Below are 24,100 nucleotides of genomic sequence, written 5' to 3' on the forward strand. Positions count from 1 at the left end.
CATTCTGGAGCATCAGTGAATGTGTGAAGCTCTACAATAGTTGCGTTCGAGTCCCTCAATCGTCCTCAGTGTGAAAAGATGGATCTCAAAATCATACAGTCATTGCTGGAGAGAGTTCAAATATACAAAAGATAGAACTGAAGAATTTATGGGACCTGGAAGATTTTTTCTGAAGAACGTTGGGCAGTTTAACTGATCAGGACAAACAAGAGACTCAAGAACAACATCACAAAACACACACACAGCCGTGGATCATCAGAGAACGACACGCAGTATTAAGAATCAAGGGTTCATACACTTTTGAACGGGTCATTTGTATAAATTCAGCTATTTATTTGTCTCGTGGACTATATGTAAAACAAAAAAAAAGATGTAAAAAGATCTTATTCAGGACACAAGTAAAAAAGTAAAAAAAAAAATCCTGCTATGACCGCCTACATGAGACCTCCAAGTTATTTTTAATTTTCAAATTTAAAAGTGATACTTTTCAAATATATTTTGACAGTTTGATGGTTGATAGTTTCAGGAGGGGGGGTGATTAGATAATGCCAGTGTGTCTTCAGATCTGGTTTAGCGTGTATTGTATATTAAATTGTATTTGAAGCTTCCAGCCCTCCCCTCAATCAGAGTTCTGGTAAACATGCACACGCGCACAAACACACACACACACACACACACACACGCACACACACACACACACACACACACACACACGCATATGCATTAAGTGTTATAAAGCACTTGTCAGGAAGGCAATTTGCATGACTGATGGCGCAGCTGCAAGCTCTCATACTCTGAATCTAGGCTGACCGTGGGAGTTAACTGTCAGTTCTCTGGTTGTGGGAAACTTTTTTTATTGCTTTTTTTTTGCTATCACATATTTTAGTAATCATCAGAAATTAGGTATAATCCGAAAGCCCAAATGCTCAAAATTCATCCTATGAATTTTGAAATTGAACGTTGCGTTAAAGGAATAGGTCACCCAAAAAATTAAAATCAGCCCATGATTCGCCCTCAAGTCATCCTAGGTGTATATGACATTCTCATTTCAGACGAATACAATCAGAGTTATATTAAATAATGTCCTGGCTAATCCAAGCTTTATAATGGCAGTGAACCCCAAAATTTGAAGCCCAAAAATGTGTATCAATCTGTATCCATCCATCTTCGTAAGTTCAATACGGAAGGCGGTCTGCCGGAAGCTAGATATTTTACTTTATAACGTTTTAAATATGGATATTTGTCTTATTCAAACCCATAGATTCGCTTCAGAAGGCCTTTATTTAGCCGTGTGGATTACTTTTATAGTGGATGGATGCACTTTTTTGGGCTTTACATTTTGGGCTTCGATTATAAAGCTTGAAAGAGCCAGGACATTTTTAATATAACTTCATACACACCTAAGATGGCTTAAGGGTGAGTAAATCATGGGCTAATTTTCATTTGAGCGTCAACCCTTTAACATGGAAATCCTTTTGTTGGGCTCAATGTTTGTGATATCAACTTCAAATTTGAAACGCAACTTGGTTAGGCATATGACTTCGATTTTTCTAGCAATCTTAGAACTCCTTATTCTGTAAAATATGTATTTTGTATAAAAAACAAACTTTTTTCCTTTTTTGAAGTGCTATCACTTCTGCAATAACCTGCTGAATTTCTTTGAAAAGAGACCAACCTTAGGTCTGTATTCCTAACCATTCATGAATTACAACATTTTAAGTTCAGATCTATGCTAGAAAGGGTGTGATAGTCAACAGGTTAAGTGTTAAAAATAGCAATAAGATCAACAAAAGAGCTTCATATTTGGTGCTTATATCGCACTATAGCCGTTGTTCCTTATGTGCCACTTGTTCTTGAAGACTCTACGTTTTTGGCATTTAGATAATGTCTTAAATTTAGCTGGGGAAACATTGCAGTCTTTAATGCTTTCTGTCCTGTGTGTGTGTAGGTGATTCCCTGTGCCCAGAGAGATGCTCTCTACTGCCTCCACGAGAATGGTTGCGTCACACTGCGTGTGTGTCGCTCCACAACGCCTTCTCCTAATGAAACAGGCAAGACAGGCTTTGTGCCTTCACAACTGTCCTTCAGTCCAGGGATGGGGCATATAAGTAATTTCACATCACATTTATAATATACATATAGTTAGTTAGTTACTTGGATTCACCACATCAATACTGGTGGAGGGTTGATGATTTTGGGCTTGTTTTGCATCCATATGACACTGGGCACCTTGCAGTCTTGCAGTCGACCATGAACTCCTCTGTATACCTAAGTATTCTAGAGTCAAATGTGAGGCCATCCATTCGACAGATAAAGCTTGGCCGAAATTAGGTCATGCAACAGGACAATGATCCCAAGCACAGCAGCAAATCTTCAACAGAACGGCTGAAAAAGAAAGGAATCAAGGCCAGACCTCAACCTGACTGAAATGCTGTGGCAAGAGCTGTGCATAAACAAATGCCCACCAACATGAATAAACTGAAACAACGTTGTAAAGAAGAGCAGGCCAAAATCCCTCCAGAACGATGTGAGAGACTGAGAAAGTCATACATAACATGATTACTTCAAGTGATTGCAGCTAAAAGTGGATCTACAAGCAGTTGAATCATAGGATGTCCTTAGTTTGTCACCCATGGCTTTTCCATTTTAGCTTTATTTTTGCTAAATAAATAATGACACAGTGCGATATGTCAAGTGTTGTTGTTCATCTGTGTGGTTTGAGGTTTTATTTTCCGAATTTTAAGACTTGCCATTTTTTTATTCCATTTATGTCCTGATACTGATACCACAATAGGGTGTCCTTTCTTTTGCACAGACTGTATAGGCCTACAAATCCATGTCTACTTCAGTTCAACTTCATGTCTCAGGATTTACATTTGTTACAAATGACAACTGATTAGGCTTGGGCGACGTCTACCAAATTGGCATCAGACGATGTCTACAGTGAAACATCGCATTGGACGATGACTTCGGGGGTTGTGTTTGAGCATTAAGCTTCGTTATTGTGGTGCGCGTCTGGAGAAAGGGCTTGAATGAAGCATGTTTGGGTGTAGATTCAACTACTAGAGGATGTAGCGCTGAAATATCATTACCACAACCGATCCTGAGTGCTTGTGGTGTGATCCACACCGCTGTTTTGACGCTCTGCACACTTCACCTAGTCACGATGCCGGCTCAACATCATGATGTCTGTCAGCCTTCGCCGATGGATGATGGCATCGGCCTCTACAACTGATACACATTTTTTTCTTGGCCCATGGTTGCCTAAAATGGCTCTTTGATGGTAATAACTGGAATTGAGAGTGTAGGGGATTGGAAGAGTTAAGGAAGTAGAAAAGACATGATACTCTCAACAAGATTATTATAGGCCATTTTTTTCAATAAGTTTACTCATACCAATTTTTTTCTGTTGTTCTAGTGACTGATCCAGAGCAGAATGTCCAAGAGTTGGTATACGATCTCCGGGCCCAGTGTGACGCTATCCGTGTGACTAAGACCGTGCGGCCCTACCGAGTGGTGATCTGTCCTGTCAATGAGAACAGTGCCGCCCTGGTGGTCAGTGATGGAAGGGTGATGCTGTGGGAGCTCAAAGCTCATGCCAGTAAATCTACATCCAACCTGAGGTACAATATTATAAACATATCAAAGTACTGAATATGAAAATTATGGGTTCTTCAGTATCACATTGACAATTAAAAAAGTACTGATTTACATTGGTAGACATTAGCAGACTTACAAATCTTACTATAATGAAGACTTTGCTGATTTTACTTTATACCTTTAAGCAACAATTTGACTCAGTTTTCATCTTAATTTCAACTAATCTGACATATTCAACATGCTACTTTCTGACTCAACCAATGGCGTTCTTTTTCTAAATTGTTATTGAGAAGAATATAATTTCACTGGTATTGGTAGTGACTTCTAAACTTTCCTATCAAGACAGCCCTACTTAAAACACACCAATAAATTCTGATTTGATTTTTTTTTTAAACCCAGTTTCTAAAGTACAATAAAAAGATGAATTTTATGAAACGTAACATGTCCGAGTTCAAATTTGATCCCAAAAATATAAAAAATAAAAAGGTATATTTTGCCAAAAGAAAGTGAAACATGTTTGAGGTTTGCATTGTGATATTTCTATGGTAATTTAAAGGGGTCATGACATGGATTAAAAAAAATATATATATAAAAAAAAAAAAAAAAAAAAAAAAAAAAAAATATAATAATAATCAAAAAATATATCACTTGTACACTCACCTAAAGGATTATTAGGAAGGAACACCTGTTCAATTTCTCATTAATGCAATTATCTAATCAACCAATCACATGGCAGTTGCTTCAATGCATTTAGGGGTGTGGTCCTGGTCAAGACAATCTCCTGAACTCCAAACTGAATGTCAGAATGGGAAATAAAGGTAATTTAAGCAATTTTGAGCGTGGCATGGTTGTTGGTGCCAGACCGGCCGGTCTGAGTATTTCACAATCTTCTCAGTTACTGGGATTTTCACGCACAACCATTTCTAGGGTTTACAAAGAATGGTGTGAAAAGGGAAAAACATCCAGTATGCGGCAGTCCTGTGGGCGAAAATGCCTTGTTGATGCTAGAGGTCAGAGGAGAATGGGCCGACTGATTCAAGCTGATAGAAGAGCAACTTTGACTGAAATAACCACTCGTTACAACCGAGGTATGCAGCAAAGCATTTGTGAAGCCACAACACACACAACCTTGAGGCGGATGGGCTACAACAGCAGAAGACCCCACCGGGTACCACTCATCTCCACTACAAATAGGAAAAAGAGGCTAAAATTTGCACGAGCTCACCAAAATTGGACAGTTGAAGACTGGAAAAATGTTGCCTGGTCTGATGAGTCTCGATTTCTGTTGAGACATTCAGATGGTAGAGTCAGAATTTGGCGTAAACAGAATGAGAACATGGATCCATCATGCCTTGTTACCACTGTGCAGGCTGGTGGTGGTGGTGTAATGGTGTGGGGGATGTTTTCTTGGCACACTTTAGGCCCCTTAGAGCCAATTGGGCATCGTTTAAATGCCACGGCCTACCTGAGCATTGTTTCTGACCATGTCCATCCCTTTATGACCAGCATGTCCCCATCCTCTGATGGATACTTCCAGCAGGATAATGCACCGTCACAAAGCTCCAATCATTTCAAATTGGTTTCTTGAACATGACAATGAGTTCACTGGACTAAAATGGCCCCCACAGTCACCAGATCTCAACCCAATAGCATCTTTGGGATGTGGTGGAACGGGAGCTTCGTGCCCTGGATGTGCATCCCACGAATCTCCATCAACTGCAAGATGCTCTCCTATCAATATGGGCCAACATTACTAAAGAATGCTTTCATCACCTTGTTGAATCAATGCCACGTAGAATTAAGGCAGTTCTGAAGGCGAAAGGGGGTCAAACACAGTATTAGTATGTGTTCCTAATAATCCTTTAGGTGAGTGTATATGTGTATGTTTCTATCTATATATACTGTATATATATATATATATATATGTATATATATATATATATATATATGTATGAAGAAAAAAATATATATTTGTATAACTATTTTTATTATTTTAAACCTTCATTCAGACTCTTGGTCTGTAATGATCAATTTTTAAGGCTCGGCTCCTTTAAGGCATTTCAGTAAACGCCCACTGTTGTTTGGCTAAGGTCATTGCACAGGAAAAAGCATCAACGGCCACTCGCTATTGCACGTGAGTAAGTGTTTTAAAAACATACATATAAAACTGTCATTTATAGACAAAGCATTATGAAATAATTTCCTTATGGTTTGTGATGCAGCTGCTGTCAGATCTAGTACAGTCGGCGTCTTCAGCTGTCAGTAAAATGTTTCTTTGTGAACTCTCCATTAAACTGAGCCTCGCTGACAAAACAAACTGCTTTGAACAAACATAATCCTCCGACGCGATCCGGGGCGCCATTACAATAAACCATCCACTTGTTTCTGACACTGGGATCCTTCTGAAGTTGAGCTGTTTTAACTGGAAGCGTACATTTGTCCTATTGTTGGCAGACTCAATTGTGTGGAGTACGTCAGAAACTGGACACATCTGTATACTGTATAAGTGTAGACAGCATCAGTCATTATAATGGCTCTATTTGCTTTTGACGCGACGCTCACAACCAGTGTAGGCAAATGTCAGCCGTTAAGCGACTGAAAGCCAGTGGGCGGGGCCTATGGTGCGATCAAGTCAAGTCACTTTTATTTATATAGTGCTTTTTACAATTCCGATTGTCAGGTGTCCATCATCACGTGTGATGGGAAGAGTTCCTGGTTCCGGCTGACCTAGTTAATGCAGCCTAACAAGCATTTAACTGATTTGAATAATAGAAATTTATAAAGTTTTATGTGTATGCCATTGTAAAGAGATGTGTTTTAGTCTAGATTTAAACTGACAGAGTGTGTCTGCTTCCCAAACAATGCTAGGAAGACTGTTCCAGAGTTTTGGTGCTAAATAGGAAAAGGATCGACCGCCTGCAGTTTATTTTGATATTCTAGGTATGATCAACTAGCCAGAGTTTAGAGATTGCAGTAGATGTGAAGGAGTATAATGCTTTACTGTAGTACTGGGGAGCTAAACCATTTAGTGCTTTGTAAGTAATTAGCAAGGTTTTAAAATGTATGCAATGTTTAAAAGGGAGCCGGTGCAGTGTTGACAGAACCGGGCTAATATGGTCATACTCCTGGAACTCGAGCTGCTGCGTTTTGGACCAGCTGGAGTTTGTTTATTAAGCGAGCAGGGCATCCACCCAGTAGAGCATTACAATAATCTAACCTTGAGGTCATGAACGTATGAACTAACTGTTCAGCATTTTGCATTGAAAGCATGTGCTGTAATTTAGATATATTTTTAAGATGGAAGAATGCAGTTTTACAGATGCTAGAAACGTTGCTTTTAAATGAAACCCTAGGCACACCCAGGTTCACCCACCATGCGATCTGCGATGATGTAAAACGATTCGTCAATGTCTTGCTCTGTGAGGTCACATATCCCGCAATATCAAAACGAGCTGTTTTTGGGGCTTGGTTAAATAAATGCTTTGTTTAATGAGGAAGACGTTTTAAGCTATGAAACATGCATGGTTTTGTAATGGTACAAAGACCTCTTATATGCCAAAAGATCAAGGCAAATTTGATTTCTCATGTCACAACCCCTTTAAAAGTTACATCACCTTTATTTTTATAGAGCTTTAAATAATACAGATTGTTTCAAAGCAGCTTCACAGGTGTCAACAGGAAGATAAGGATTCAATGATGCAAACATAATTCAATAGTTCAATTCGGCTGTAAAGCAGCTCTAAAAAGAAAAAAAAAGTGATTGTGCAGCTTCAATGTTGATTCGGTTCCCTTGTAAAGATCATCAATTATTAAATTAGACCAATTCGGCTATAAAGCAGTTCTTCCATGTCATCTTCCAGCTCTGTCAGTGCAGTGCACTCTTATTTAAATTGTGCAACTGTAGTCCGGCTTATTATACTGTTTATATGTTTGTTTTAATGAATGTATTGTGTGTTTGTCGTGTTTTGTGAGATTCACCCACAGAACCTTTTCTTTCAGTTCTGGCGTGCCTCCTTTGTATTCTTCCGTGAATTTCTGTGGGACACCTTTACGTCAGAATCAGAAATGCATCCCGGATCTTTCTCTGAATACAATGATTGGTAAGATAACCATCCGGCCAACACGCACACACTTCTTTTCTTCCACAAGCTTGCCTTATCCTGGCTTCTAAATATAACTCATTTAAACCGTCTCAGGCTTCATTCTCCTAGCCTTTGACTTAAGGAGATATTTCCAGGCTGAAGACCCTGAGGCCTCACTCTGCTATCTGTCTTTTACAGTATCTGCACATCTTATTTTCCCCTTTAGAAGCCCAGCATTGATAACACTCGTAGCCTGTGGCAGGCATTGGGTGGGCGTTTGGGTCTTAAAAGAAGTGCTCTAAAGCTGCATTATTTTCTTTCTTCCGTGGGACATAAAAAGAGGATTTTGAAGAATAATACTGGGCACTTTTTTCATGCAATTATAATAAATGGGGACTGATGCTTTCAAGCATCAAAAACAATGCAAAAGGCCCATAAAAGCAGTGCCCCAATTTGAGGAGGACTGTGAGTGTCGGTCGAATATCAAATATTGTTGGGCAAGTTGTAATATTAGTAATAATAATAGTATATTTTCAACTAGTTTATTAAATAAATAGCTTTAAGCAGTCAGAAAGACTGTGCATTTCATCAACTAAAGGTTTACATTTTAACCCTTAAATGCATGGCTGTTTCGTCAATCATTCTTACATATCCGGGTCTTTAGCGACCCGGATCTATATCTAACACGGATGGATTTCTACCTGCCGCAATAATATAAAACTCCTGATATTAGTGTAACAATTACAGAATAATAAAAAAAGCATATTTTGTTACCTTTTGGAGCTTGGAAGGGTTCAGTTTCAGCTTGGCTCCGCCCTCCTACGTTCTTCTGCTCAATTTTTATTTTCCTTCAGTACTCTGTCTGGGATTGCAAAAATCAAGCCCGACCCTACCCGCCCCGACACATTAACTGTAATTATGAACTCGAGCCCAATTTAAACCCGAGAATTTTTTAATACTTGGGTGTTCTGACAAGAATGAGCCTGTGATGAGCGAAGCGGACTGGTGTGGCGCTCAGCTCAGTAATCCACTCTATGCCAGCGTTCACTCAAATCCAGCTCAGACATGACATTTTTTTTTACTGTAGCCTACTATACATGTCGTAGCCAATAAACAATGTATTTTGTTTCATATTTATGTTTAATTATTATAATGTTATTTTTAAATTTCATCTGATTATGAAAAGTGCAAAGATGCGAGTGGGTCAGAAATGATTTTGACCACTTCATTAAGTTTTTGTTTTGTAGAAAGCCTTTCTTTAAAGTGAATTTCATTTTGTATAAATTGTATCTCAATTTTAATCAATGTTTCATCAGCCAATTGCCTGGTTTTTATAAATAAAAAGCAAATAGGCTATAGCAGACAACAATCGTGGCATGAAGGCGCGGGAGCGATCACGATTGCTCTTGAACATGACTCATTAATAAACCCAAACTCAGCAGCTACTTGCCTACTTACAGACACGAGAAATATGTGACCCGTTACGGCAACCAGGGACACAAGTCGGCAGCAAGTTTTGAGCAAAATGAGAATGAAGCGGTTTTTTTTTTTCAAAATTTGTGATTTTCGCTTTTTTGCCGAATCTGTTAGTTGAGATCATGAAGAAGCCTCTCCATGTTTGAGATAGCAGTATTGGTATATATAAAAGCATACACTTTGAGGTTGAAATCGCCTTGTTTTTAGGAGATTCTAGCATGCAGCAGAGGCGTGTTTCTCTTTTGTTATTGTCCCGCCCTCTAAGGGAAGCGTGGCTCAGTGTTGCCAAGTCCGCTGTTTTTCATGTCCGCGGGTTGAAGCGACCCCAATTATGTGATATTTAGCCCCGGGAATGTGAATTTTAGTAGGCAACCATGCCAAAAAAACACATATTTTACCCTCAGAAATTTTTACCGGAGAAGCCCCCCTGAAACGCGATTGGGCTTGTTTTGGGCTAGTTTTGAGTAGCAATTGTGCAGGTTTTGTTGTGAAAACCTGGCAACCCTGGTGTCTGATACACGAGCAGCGAGCAACGAGCAGCTGATACGAAGTGCAAACCTCCCAGATATCACAATGTCTGAAGTAGTAAAGAACCAACACGATCATCTTTCCCTTGTGCAGAAAGAGAGGGCTGAGTACAATGACATGACTGAAAATAAACATACATACAGGTCCTTGAAAGTGCTTGAATTTATTTTGTGCAAGAAGTTTTCTGGAAGAAATTCCATATTATTCTCTCCGGTCCGATAATGTGTTATTTCGCCAACACTTCGTGGACTATGCTTGATTTACATTTGTTACTTGCATTTATGCATTATATTAAGTGTTTCCCGCGTGAGGTACTTTGTGTTGTACATTGCCATGATGTTCACGCGCGCACAAAACCACTACGGTACCTCAGCGTTTCACAGACACACTGTGAAATATTGCAAAAATAGACTGGTTACATGAGCCTAACCTCTTTTCAATAAAATCCATGCAAAAGTTAATATCAGATCATTTTAGAATACAGTATAGGATGTACTGAATATTCTTTAGTTTTATGCAATACAGAAATAAGACAAATAGAATATCAGACCTCTGTCATATGGCCAAAAGTAAAGTCCTTGAAAGGTTCTTGAATTTGAAGTTAACCAAGCTGTGGGAACGCTGTATTAACAACTATCCAAACTGTTTTAGACCTAAAAGAGCCTTTGTAGGCCTATGTTACCCTTAAATGTCAGCGAAAAGAACAGAATCAAAGAATTTTTTTTTCTTTTATAGAAAATTGTACTTTGCATATTATACTATAAAAACACATAATTATAGTTGATTTTAGTTTATCATAGTTGATCATGACGGTTATCACAGAATCCTGTTAAAAAGTCCCAATGCTACACAATGAAATCAATTCACCAAGTTTTATGTAGAAAACCAGCAAATAACAAATAAAAAGGTTTTATAAAAAGATAAAACTCACATATTTCAGCCTCTAAATCATTTTTAGTCAAAAAAGATAAATTACTGACATTTACAATGCACATTATCCTTTATTATTAATAGTATGCGGTCCGATTGTAACCATGCAGCTTTACAGGGGGAGCTTTACAGGGGGTATGGCTTATCTAAATGAGATGTAAATGAGCCCTATTGTCACTCCCAGCAGGTGAGAACAAAATCTTTAGAGGCAAATTTCTCCCTGTTAAGCTTTTTTGAGTGCCTACTTTCAAATGGCCACAACTTCTCCAAAAATTATCAGATTTCCATGTGTTACACATCACTGGAAAGCTTGGAGACTACACTTTCAGAATCTTTAAATAACTCAAAATGCCCCAGAACCGACTTGTGTCCCTACCTTCCGTGACTGGTCACATATGTGTCTAGAAAGCTTGGAATTTCCACTTTTAAACGACACAATTCGAAACGAAAAGAAATAGCACGTCACGTTTGGTTATGGCAGATCCAGAGTGGCTCTGGGCAGATCCAATAGTTTTAAACTTCAACAAAGTACCCGCCTTCAAGGAAGTAAACGCTTGTCAATGGAGAGTGGCCAGACTCTCTGTACAAATGAAATGTACGAGAGTCTGGTAGGACCAGGCTATTTCAGTTTGTTAGATACCATCATCATCACTGTCCTCGTCAGAGCTCATTTCCCAGTACATTCAGCACTCAGCGACCATTTTCAACATCTTCAAAATCAATATTTTGATCACTGACAGCTTCTTCACCAGATCCACCATCAAGTGACAGTGACAGTAATATTTGATTGTGTTCAGTTCTTGCTTTGCACTAAATCGCTGAGCCATTTCAAGTTTTGCAGATTATACTTATTAATGTTTAGTTTTCAGTCTGCAGTAATTATGAGTGAAACGTCACTTCATCATTGTGTTTCACATTGCCACCTTGTGGAATAAAGGTAAATTGCACTTATTCCGTCATTAAAGATTCAATTATTATTGTGCATAAAAAAATATATACGTACAATCTTACACACATCGGGTCGTTAGCGACCCTATAAATTTTTTTACAAAAAATGAATGGCAAACAGGCATTATTTTATTATTTCTTTCTTGTTATATTGTTTATAATGAATTGATTGAGGAATACTAGAAGGTTAATGTCTAACTTAAAAAAATGATTAAAGAAGAGGGTAGTGAATGACGTCCCGGGTCGCTAAAGACCTGTGCCCGGTTGCATAAAGCACCTTAAGTGTAATCTTCCCTTAAGTTTGCCCTTATGTTTCCCTTAAACCTAAGGGTGTTGCAGAAAAAAAAACTTAAAGGGTTAGTTCACCCAAAAATGAAATTTCTGTCATTAATTACTCACCCTCATGTCGTTCGAGACCCGTCAGACCTCCGTTCATATTCGGAACACAAATGAAGATATTTTTGTTGAAAGCTGATGCTGAGAAAGGCTTCAGATAGGCCTCCATTGGCATTCAGTACACTTATACTCCCAAGACCGATAAAAGGCACTTAAAATGTCGTTACAAAGTCCATCTCACCACAGTGACTCTACAATAATCTTACGATGCGACGACAATAGTTTTTGTGCGCAAAAAAAATCGAAATAACACCTTTTTCCAACTTGTTACTGCCTTCCGTGTGTGCCTCCACGACGTATGCGCGAGAATACCCCAAATAACGACTTACATAGTGATGACGATTTCAAAACACGGCCTCATGAAGCTTCGAAGCGTTATGAATCAGTGAGTCGATTCATGATTCGGACCGCAAAACTGCTGAAATTTGGCGATCCAAACCGCTGAATCGACTCACTGATTCATAACGCTTTGAAGCTTCATGATGCCGTGTTTTGAAATCGTCATCACTATGTAAGTCGTTATTTGGGGTATTTTTGCGCACAAAAACTATTCTCGCCGATTCATAAAGTTATTTTAGAACCACTGTAGTGAGATGGACTTTGTAACGACGTCTTTAGTGCCTTTTAAGGGTCTAGAGAGTGAACCGTGCATTGTGCCAATGGAGGCCTTTCTGAGCCATCAGATTTCAACTAAAATATCTTCATTTGTGTTCCGAAGATGAACGGAGGTCTGACGGGTGTCGAACGACATGAGGGTAAGTAATTAATGTGCATAAAGTGTTGCATAAAACTCCTTAACGGTCATTTCCCTAAGTATAACTTAAGGTTTGGAAATCGTAACCTTAAGAGTAACGCAGACAAAAATAAGACGATATGGCTGAATTTATGGAACCAGCTGAAGATCATTCTGTGCCAAGAAGAATTTTTAGGGATAGGGAGAACCTTTTGGACCATCTTAGCGATGAAAAATTGTTGCAAGAACGACATGAGGGTAAGTAATTAATGACAGAATTTTAATTTTTGGGTGAACTAACCCTTTAAGGGTTAATGTCTCTTCAGGCTATATGTTCTGTCTCTTTAAAAATCATTGAAAAAGCATGCATGTTCATTTTTGATACGGTTAAATCCATTACATTTGTTAAATTACCAGTCATAAGTTTACATGCCGCTTACAGAATCATTAAATTATTAATAATTTTAATAAAATAAGTGTCATAAAAATTGCATGTTGATTTTATTTAGTTACCCTAACTAAAAAAAGTAAAAATATTTTTACAAATAGTCCACAGGACAAAATAATAGCTGAATTAATGATCTGGATTTAATAGCCACCTTCTCTCGCTCTTGCTCTCTCTCTCTCTTTTCGCTCAACTGCCTCAAAGAGCTGCTCTGTTGTTTCATTTAGATTAATTATGTGATCTGTCCCTGTTCCAGGTCACAGTCTGATTTCTGGAGTGGACTCCCCACGACCCCTGGCAGATCAACAGGAAGTGCATCTGAAATTCTTGTTGACAGGGCTGTTGTCTGGGCTGCCCTTGCCCCCCTTCTCCCTCCGGATGTGTCCTCCGCTCACCACCAAGAACATCAACCACTACCAGCCCTTACTGGCCGTGGGTGAGTACTGCACATAAAGAGACCAGACACTTTTCCCCTCCATTCTACAGCTTACATTTAAACACACAGAGCAAGGTATTGGTGTACAATCTCAGCTCTCGTCAAATAGAACAGATAAAGACACTTTAAAAACCTGAACAGGGGCTTCCTGCCTTTGTCTTGGCACTGTTTGTCTTGTCCATTTTTTTCAATTTTTTGCAACGAAGAAAGCAGAAGAAAAAAATTGAAGAAAAAAACAACCTTGAGGGAGTAATGGTGATCATTTACAGGAATTCAGTCAACAGGCAAAGCTTCAAGGGAGTGAAAATATGTTATAAAAGGTTGCCATTTGTCATGAAAAGAACCATAACTAGCATACCGAGAGCATCTTCTCTTTTCCAACTTCAAAAAGTACACTGTGTCCAAAATCCACTGTGAAATACCCGGAGGCTTGGTCGACTTCCAAAGAAATAAAATCCGTCGTCTAACCTGTAGAGAAGTGAAAGCAAGTACATCTAACTGTTTAGATGAAAACCCAGTCCAAACTTTGGGAACCCCAAAGATTGCAGGAAAATCGCAGACATCAACCTAAATATTTTGGACATAGTCTCAAAGTAATTCTTCCAATAGTTATGAAGCATTGGACAGAGAAAAAACACATGAGTCCGACTGCAGGGTGTCATATGACATCTATCACACCTGTCCTCAACACTGGAGTAAATTGCAGAGAGCCGAGCTTTTGAGTAATGAACCCTAGTATTTTAAACCGAGCACATATTGAGCTTGTGTGAATTCTAGTAAGAGCGTTCACCCACCAGTCGTCCACAAACTCTTCACCCACCTCATGTTCCCAGGTGCTTTTAGTTTTAGCAGTAGTACAATCCTCTAAGTCAATAAGCTGACAAATAGATCCTGGAAATAAGTGCCTTTTGAGAAGTATTAATGACAAGAAACTCTTCCCATACCAGCTCAGGTGGTAAGCAAGGAACATTTGGAAGTAGCGAAACTGAACCGTGCCTAGCCTGAAGATAGCGGAAGAGGTGGGAAGATGGCAGTTCAAATTCAGAGGACAACCCTGCATAACTGCAGAAAGTACAATCCTTGTATAAGACCGTTTTCAGATCTGAAAGTCCGCACCAATGTCCGAACCGAAGATCATGTTTTGATACATTTTATACATTCGGTTAGTTTTGGTTTGGTTTGCTCTTATTAGAATACTCTATTAAACTGCCATTTTGACATAATTCTGTGTGTTATTCTTCGTTCAAGTGCTTAAGAGAACTCAATTCTGGCGTGTGTCTTTCTGTGCGTTTTGTGTGTGTGTGTGTGTGTGTCCGGACATTCACAGACAGTGCGCTTGAATGGTTTAAAAGTATTAGCATGAATAAGAGTGTGATCACATAATGTGACGCTAGCCAAAGGATGACAGAAAAAAGCGAATTCTGCATTAATGGCGTTAAATATTTTTAACACGTTAAACTGAAAAAATATACCCCACACACACACACACACACACACACACACATACATACACACACAGGTTTGTTTTGCTATCTAAGGGAGGATTCCATAGACGTAATGGTTTTTATACTGTACAAACTGTACATTCTATCCCCCTTCACTAACCTTACCCCTAAATTTACCCATCACACACACACACACACACACACACACACACACACACACACACACACACACACACACACACACACACACACACACACACACACACACACACACACACACACACACACACACACACACACACACACAACACGCACACACACACGCACACAGACACTACCCCTACCCCTAAGCCTAACCATCACGCACGCACGCACACACACACACACACACACACACACACACACACACACACACACACACACACACACACACACACACACACACACACACACACACACACACACACACACACACACACACACTACCCCTACCCCTAAGCCTAACCATCACAGGAAACATTCCACATTTTTTATAAAACTTTGTTTAGTATGTTTTTAAAGCTATTTTAAATATGAGGACATATGAAATGTTTCATGTTTACATCATAATGCCAGTGTAATACCCGTGTCATTATACACTTTTGTGTCCTCACAAAACAAAACACACACACACACACACACACACACACTTCTGGAAGCACTCTTGCTAAAATAGGATTGTTCCCTTCATTGCCCTAGTTTTATAAAATGATTGGCTACAGGAAGTATAATCAGAGATTCTGTTATCAAAAGAGATGACAACTCCAGCATCTGTATTATTACCTTTCAATATGTTAAGAAAAGTAACATGTAATAAAATTAATTAAAGAGAGCAAATCAATTGGAAACTTAGAAAGAAAGGCCTTTTTAATATCTGCATCAGGGAAGATACGTTTAGATTTCTTTGCTCATTTACGTGGATTTATTAGGTTGCCTCTTCTATAAACTTGTGACATTTATTTAAATCGGTGACCTCTGCTGGACCATCAATGCCTCACTCCAGCATGTTCTGCCGGGCTGTAAAACAGCACTGACACAGACCAAGTGCTCAGGAAGCTGGCAGAGGTGCTGGAGAAAAGTCTACGGGAGGCAAACAACCAGAGTCCATCGGAGAGCCGATGTAGGATCCGCTTCCTCAGGCAGGGGGAAGCCGCAATACATACCAGCAAGAGACCACCCGCCAAGCTGTTGATACCAGGGACGGTGTGGAAGAGGGAAGTAGACCTGGGAAGGCAGCTCCAGTTCCCACAGGAGATATGCAGCACCACCTTAAAGGCTTAGTTCACCCAAAAATGAAAATTCTGTCATTAATTACTCACCCTCATGTCGTTCGACACCCGTCAGTCCTCGGAACACAAATGGAGATATTTTAGTTGAAATCTGATGCTGAGAAAGGCTTCAGACAGGCCTCCATTGGCATTCAGTACATTTACACTCCCAAGACCCATAAAAGGCACTTAAAACGTCGTTACAAAGTCCATCTCACCACAGTGGCTCTACAATAATTTTATGAAGCGACGACAATAGTTTTTGTGGGAAAAAAAAAATCAAAATAACGACTTTATTCAACCTCTTCTTGTCTTCCGTGTGTGCCTCCACGACGCATGCACGAGAATATGACGTAGCGCCGGCGTTCGGGAATCCATGAAATGCACACTTAAGCCCCATTTTGAGAACTACGCCGAGACCTAAAGCACGATCAATGTAGAATCCAACAGCTTAGACACGCGCATCTTCCTCTGCTCGTAAACAAATCGTTTCTGGGTCATGTGTCCGAACGCCGGATCTGCGTCATATTCTCGCGCATGCGTCGTGGAGGAACACACACGGAAGACAAGAACAAGTTGGATAAAGGCGTTATTTAGATTTTTTTTTTTAGCACAAAATCTATTGTCGTCGCATGATAAAATTATTGTAGAGTCACTGTGGTGAGATGGACTTTGTAACGACGTTTTAAGTGCCTTTTATGGGTCTTGGGAGTGTAAATGTACTGAATGCCAATGGAGGCCTATCTGAAGCCTTTCTCAGCCTCAGATTTCAACTAAAATATCTTCATTTGTGTTCCGAAGATGAAAGGAGGTCTGACGGGTGTCGAACGACATGAGGGTGAGTAATTAATGACAGCATTTTCATTTTTGGGTGAACTAACCCTTTAAGACCAGATGTGGTGCTGTGAAGTCAGCGATACTGATGGGACGCTGCCTATGAGAGAAAGAAGGCGAAGTATGCAGACCTGGTCGCGGAGTGCAGAGAAAGTGGATGAAGTGTGATGCTGTACCCGGTGGAGGTGGGAGCCAGAGGCTTTGTGGGCAGATCAACATCACGCCTGCTCAAGGATCTGGGACTGCGGGGAGCCACACTGAGCAGATCCACCAAAGAGCTCTCTGAGGAAACTGAGAAAGCAGGCCACTGGCTCTGGCTGAAACCACCAGACAAGGCTTGCGGAGTAACTAAATAGGTTTTGCTGCAGGTTTTGTGCAACCCTGTTCACTGCCCCGGCACCAGGAGATGTTCTGGGTTTAGGGGTGAAACGTCAATAAGCAGTGGTCCCCAGCTGAAGACAGGTCAGGTGCGGTCAGGTTTAGGCCGGCCTCAGGGGAGAGGATGCCCCTGCCATGCACAGTCCACCACAGGCACTGTTGGAGGTGCGACAGGCCTAAGGCCCAGCAGAAAGACCACCTCGCTGTGATGAATAAATAGGGTTTTTATTATACATAATAAGTTATTAGAAGACGTCATATGTGATGCACGCAACCACATCACAGCCTTCTGTAATGCTCACTTATAGAAAACACACACTCCCACTTCTGCAATAAGCACAGAGATGTTAGTCCTGAGCAAATGGACACGTTTAGAGTATGTTTACATGACACCGTTTTCAACTGAAAACAGAACTTTTAATGCGTTTACACGACAACACATCTTTTGGGGGCCTGAAAATGCAAGCCTTTACTTTCTCCATGTAGACAACAAAAACGTGATTTTGTGACGTCATGCGCATGCGTGTTATATGCTCACGTATGTGTATTGCATGTTTGCGGGGTGTTTCTTTACAGTGACATCGCCAACTACAGGCCTGGCATGCATAATACAGCCTTTTAGTCCTTTCGCAGATCCGTGTGAATGCTGAACGGGGATTGTTTTGACAACGTTGTCGTCTGTTTTTCATGCCCTAAATCCAGTCAACGACTTTTTCACTGACGAAAACTACATAAAAGACAGTTTTGGATGACAAAAACTATGAGGAAAACCTACTGTCATTTTCGTCAACGAATAAATACGAGATGAAAATGTTAGGGAGGGATGATTAGGGAAGAGATCCAGTCAGAACTGATAATTCTGGGAAAACACGGCTCTGTTACACATTCTACAGGCTCATAGACAGCGCTTCAGAGCGGCTCAATCAATCAATAACACACATTTATGACAGGTCATGTTTATAAACTAATGCTGAGGAATAATGACAATGTTTACTTTACCATGTTTATATAGTAATATGTTTTAGACGGTTGTAACAATGCATATTTTATCTCTCTCATCTGAACTGCAATAGTAAGGCGCATACATTTCAAAATAAGAGTCCTGGTGTATTTCCAGCTTGTTTATAATTAAAAGTCATGCATTATATAAACATTTTTGGTTACACAATAAACTGTATTTAATTTCATTCCCATCTAGTCAGGAGGAAAGACTAAGAACAGTATTTGACATATTATTCAATAAAGTATCAGGGTTAAAAAAATCTTCATTACTTGAAATTAAATAAATGTTACCTGAAATTTTAAAAATAAATAAACCTAAACTTATTTGAAGTTTTAGCTTAACCTGATATACTAACTAAAACAGAAATACAACATTATAAAAACTATATAGTTGTTTTTAAAAAACAAACAAAAAAAGTGAATTGAGCTCTTTCATGTATTTTTAATGACAAAAACACAATGTCAAAATGTCAGTTTTGAAATGTATTCAAGTGACAGTCGGTTATGTAAGGCTGAAATGCTCAATTAATGCATTACAGTTGAACTAAATCATTAGATTTTAGTTGACTAAATTTACTGTAGATTTAGTCGACTAAAACTAAAAACAATTCAGGTGACTGAAATGTGACTAAAACTAAATGGCATTTACGTGAAAATACTATGACTAAAACTAAATTTGCTGTCAAAATTAACACTGCCTAAATCACGTACATTAGGGGTTATGTTAAGAATTGTAAGTCAAACATTGTTTAGAAAACAAGTCTCGTCCGAATAGCGCTTTACAGTCATTAATTTAATCAATTCATTCAAATGGCTGATTCCGTCAGGAGTGAAGTGACTGTCTATATAAACGGGCCATTGTATCATTAACTCATCCAGTTCTTTTAAAAAGCCAGATTGATTTAGTAACAAAACACGACTGTGTTGCTCTGAGACACAAAACGGTTCTGCTTTGGCTTCGTTTGGAACCATTTTCATTGGCAAAATAGAGAAAAAGCATTATAAATCATCAAATCATAATCACATTTATAATTGAGCTGATATTCAGGCAAAGAAAAACTGCACTCTTGCTCATGTGATATTGAGGAACTATATTATATAATTGATTGAATTGAATTGATTATACTATAATCAGTTTTAGTAAAGTTTATTTATAGAGTGCTTTTCACAGATAAAATCACAAAGTGCTTTACAAAATGCAACCAAAATAATAAAACAATTTAGAAAATTATAAAAATTTAAAATAAAACCCAGTCAACTAAAAGCTTGTTGAAATAACAGTGTCTTGAGTTGCCTTTTAAAAGAGTCGACAGAGTCGGAAAAAGAGGAACAGGGGCAGAGCGTTCCACAGTCTGGGGGCGACAGCCTGAAAGGACAGGTCTCCCCAGGTTTTATAACGAGTCTTTGGGACCATTAAAAGACTGTGGCCTGAGGATGGAAGGGCACGGCCTGGGGAGTAGGGGCACAACAAATCTGCAATGTATTGTGGGCCATTTAAAGCTCTAAAAGTTCAAACTAATATTTTAAAATTAATACGAAATGTAATGGGTAGCCAGTGTAGGGAGGATAAAATGGGTGTGTTGTGTATCCTTCTGCCAGATCCTGTTAAAAGCCTTGCCGCAGCATTTTGAACCATCTGGAAGACGATTTAGAGCAGATTTGTTGAAAAAAGTAAAAAGAGAGTTACTATAATCGTGAGGAAATAAAAGCATGGATAACCATCTCAAGATCAGAGTCCGATGAAATGGCCCTCAATTTTTGCAGTATTTCTTAGATGTTAAAAACTATTTCTGACCAAAAGTCTAGAATGGCAGTCCAAAGACATCAACTGGTCAAACCAGAGGCCAAGATTTCTGAGGCCCGACTGGACAGAGGACCTCAGAGAACCAAGGTGTTGAATGATTGATGGGATTTTGTTGTCTGGAGCAACAATTAGGGTTTCAGTCTTTTTTGAATTAAATTGGAGACCGTTACTAACAAGCCACGATTTTACACAAGAAATACAATCCAATAAATCCAAAAATACACAAGAAATACAATCCAATAAATCCAAAAATACACAAGAAATGCAATCCAATAAATCCGAAAATACACAAGAAATACAATCCAATAAATCCAAAAATACACAAGAAATACAATCCAATAAATCCAAAAATACACAAGAAATGCAATCCAATAAATCCGAAAATACACAAGAAATACAATCCAATAAATCCAAAAATACCCAAGAAATGCAATCCAATAAATCCCAAAATACCCAAGAAATGCAATCCAATAAATCCAAAAATACACAAGAAATGCAATCCAATAAATCCAAAAGTACACAAGAAATACAATCCAATAAATCCGAAAATACACAAGAAATACAATCCAATAAATCCCAAAATACCCAAGAAATGCAATCCAATAAATCCAAAAATACACAAGAAATGCAATCCAATAAATCCAAAAGTACACAAGAAATACAATCCAATAAATCCAAAAATACACAAGAAATGCAATCCAATAAATCCGAAAATACACAAGAAATACAATCCAATAAACCCAAAATACAATCTGATAATCTATAACTATATTATGAAAATTAGACAAAAACTTAAAAAATATATATATTTTCTTCCCCCATATTTTGAATTTCCGAGGCATTTGTGTTGTTTTGTGTAGTTTTTTTTTTTTTTTTGCAAAGTGGGTGATATACATATAACTTTAGTTAAAACAACATTGTTAAAACCACTACAATATTATCATAGATGACAAATCACACACCCCAATATAACCGAATGATATAGTTCAACTATAGATATTCCATTCCCAAAATCACTGTAGCGCATTGTGTATCACATATTGATGGGAGTTTGTTTTCCACACAAGTAACACATCCAGTCTTTCTCCGAGCGTGACCTGATTTTCTGACAGCAAAGCGAATGAGCCCAAGAGAACGAAATCGCATGAGCTGAAATGACAAAATTGTGATAAAATCTTATGCAAACGTCATTCATCACCGCATTTCAGACCGGCAAGGCCATAGCTGTTCTGTTTACTCGATCATCTCTTAATCAAAGATTCTGCAAAGATTGAAAGCTTTGCACAGATATTAAAAAAAGTGCACAAGTCACAAAACATATGAAACTTTGACAATTTGTAGTCTAATGTCTGATTTCAGCCAGCCGGGGCTAAAAATGGAGCTCTAATTGAGTTACATCTGTTGCTCAGTAACAGAGAAATGGAAAATATTTTCCAGCTTAAAGACCTCCTAAATATGTGAAAATCTGTTTTATTGCATTATAGAAATATCAATATGTTTCAAATGAGGTTTCACCCGGTTTGGTCCATGGATCTTGCAAATTGTAATTTGAGCGCCATGATTGGTGAATTTCTCTAATCGTCGTGTCATTATTGAAGTCAGCGCAGCGCTGCAGTCTTGATGAGGTTTGGTAGCTCCTCGAGTGCTCTATACATCCAATTGCACAATCACACTGCAGTTGTCAATACCCTCTAACGGGAATCCCTCTTGACAGATGCATTTCTAAAGTAACTCCACAGCACAGTTTTTGCCTCAGGGATGTTACAGAACTTCAAACTCTCTTTCTGCCTCGATGCACAAGGACTGTTGCGGAATCATTCCCAAGGGTGGCTTTTTAACCATCTCAAAACTTAAAAGAAGCCATCTTGACGAGTGGTCATTTAGCACTTGAGGGGAAAAAAGGTCCATATGCGACTGACTCTGCTCGTGTGACATTTGAAGCCAGACAGTTGTGCAATTTTGGACGCATCAGTGTCAATCAGTTCAGCCTACATACAATACGTAATGGCATTTGGACTGAAACCAAGAGCCTGGTCTTCTCTGATAGAAATGGTGCAGTGAATGCTAAGCTTGTCTGATGCACTCAGATCTGAATTTACGGTCTCTCTTTGATTTCTTGGAAAATGATATTTCTCTCATAGTCTGACACTGTGGTGCCCTCTACAATTCCCCTGTGTACATTATTCTTTGCCAATGGATTCTATGGACTTTAGCAAACATATCTCTTTTAGAGCTGGATCTCATCGCAATACGATTATGGGTTGCACAGACGCATTTATTGGGTCTGTGTCGGCTGTTTGCTGGTCACGACTTGCACTTGTTCGGCTGTTTTCAATTGAATTCAACTGATGTATACTCACAATTTAATAAAACGCATTAATAAATGGCAGCGTCTATAGAAAATAAAATTTCCTTAGCAATTGATGATATTTACACTGTGCAAATAGTGATATATTCTTTTTACACCATGTAAAGTAGCAGTTATTTACAATGTGTAAATAGTAATTAGATGCTATTTATACTTTTTTTGACAGATGCATACTATTTGCACCTCAGTATTGTTGTACATTAACAGGATGCATTAATAACATAGAGTGTAAATGATTATATTTATTAAAGGGGTCATGAATTGAGAAATCAACTTTTCATTGAGTCTTTGATATATAAAAGTTCATCGTGATATAAGAATATCCTGTAAGTTTCAGAGCTGAAAACTTCCTTGTTAGTCAAAGAAAAGCTTTTATTGACACCAGACCCAGAAAACGAGAGATCTCAGAATATGCCAACCCTTGGCGTCAGTGTGTGGTGAAACGCCGCTTCAACAGAAGAAGAAGAACGCCTGATTCTGTAGCCCCGCCCACCGACTCGTGGAGCTAATTGGATCGCGCTTCCGAGCAATAAACATGCCGAAGAGAGCAAGATATTGCGCTGTGTCTGGTTGTGGAAGAACACAGTCGCTGCATAAGCATCCTTCAGATTCTAATATTGGAAATGTGTGGTTGAACTTTATTTTTAATGAAGATCCAGCTCACGTGTGTAAGACATTGCGCGTTTGTAAACAAGACACAGGTGGAGACTGGATTTGCAGACATTGAGATTAGGGGTGCACCGATCCGACTTTTTCAGTCCCGATACCGATACCGATGCCTGGGCTTTGTGTATCTGTCGATACCCGATACCGATCCGATATATTGTTGAATTAATAATAAACTGTATATCTTCCACCTTATACCTTCCTTGAAGAGACTAAAGGCACCAGACTTTACTAACTAAACATAACTAAGACAAAATAACAGATGTATGTAAGGTGTTGAATTCTTATTTATTTAAAAAACAATTGTGCATTCAAATCTAAAATAGAATGTAATCTAACTTCTTTAAATAAATAAAATGTAGCAGTGGAAACAAAAAACAGTGTATTGGTCAAACATACAATAGTAATCTGACAGTTACCAAACATTTTTTACACTACAGATAATTGTTTTGGTATATAATCATATCAATATTAAAAAGTAGCATTACAAATTAACAAATAGTCTAATTTTCTACTATATGCAATTTAATAAAAATGTTCAGCTAGCTAATAACAACTTTGTTCTGGTTTCACCTCACTCCAGATTAAATGATTGTAGGCTAGGCCTATTTATTTTACTACACATTGTCAACAGAAATAAGATGAAATACTGTTGATAATTAAAAATAATTCTTACTACCCACTCTTGCTAAATTGGGTAAGCACACTTGTGTTCTCATTTC

General features: G+C 38.6%; 1 protein-coding gene across 1 annotated transcript in view; it reads left to right on the top strand.

Moving 5' to 3' along the window:
- wdr11 (WD repeat domain 11) overlaps positions 1-24,100 on the top strand; it is a 173,494-nt gene that overhangs the window by 47,279 nt on the left and 102,115 nt on the right. Inside the window, 4 exon segments of the mRNA XM_079843546.1 lie at positions 1,949-2,051; positions 3,419-3,623; positions 7,600-7,700; positions 13,395-13,574. Coding sequence (XP_079699672.1) covers positions 1,949-2,051; positions 3,419-3,623; positions 7,600-7,700; positions 13,395-13,574 — 589 coding nt within the window.

The sequence above is a fragment of the Gobio gobio genome, assembly GCF_949357685.1.
Source record: "Gobio gobio genome assembly, chromosome: 18".
NCBI lineage: Eukaryota > Metazoa > Chordata > Actinopteri > Cypriniformes > Gobionidae > Gobio > Gobio gobio.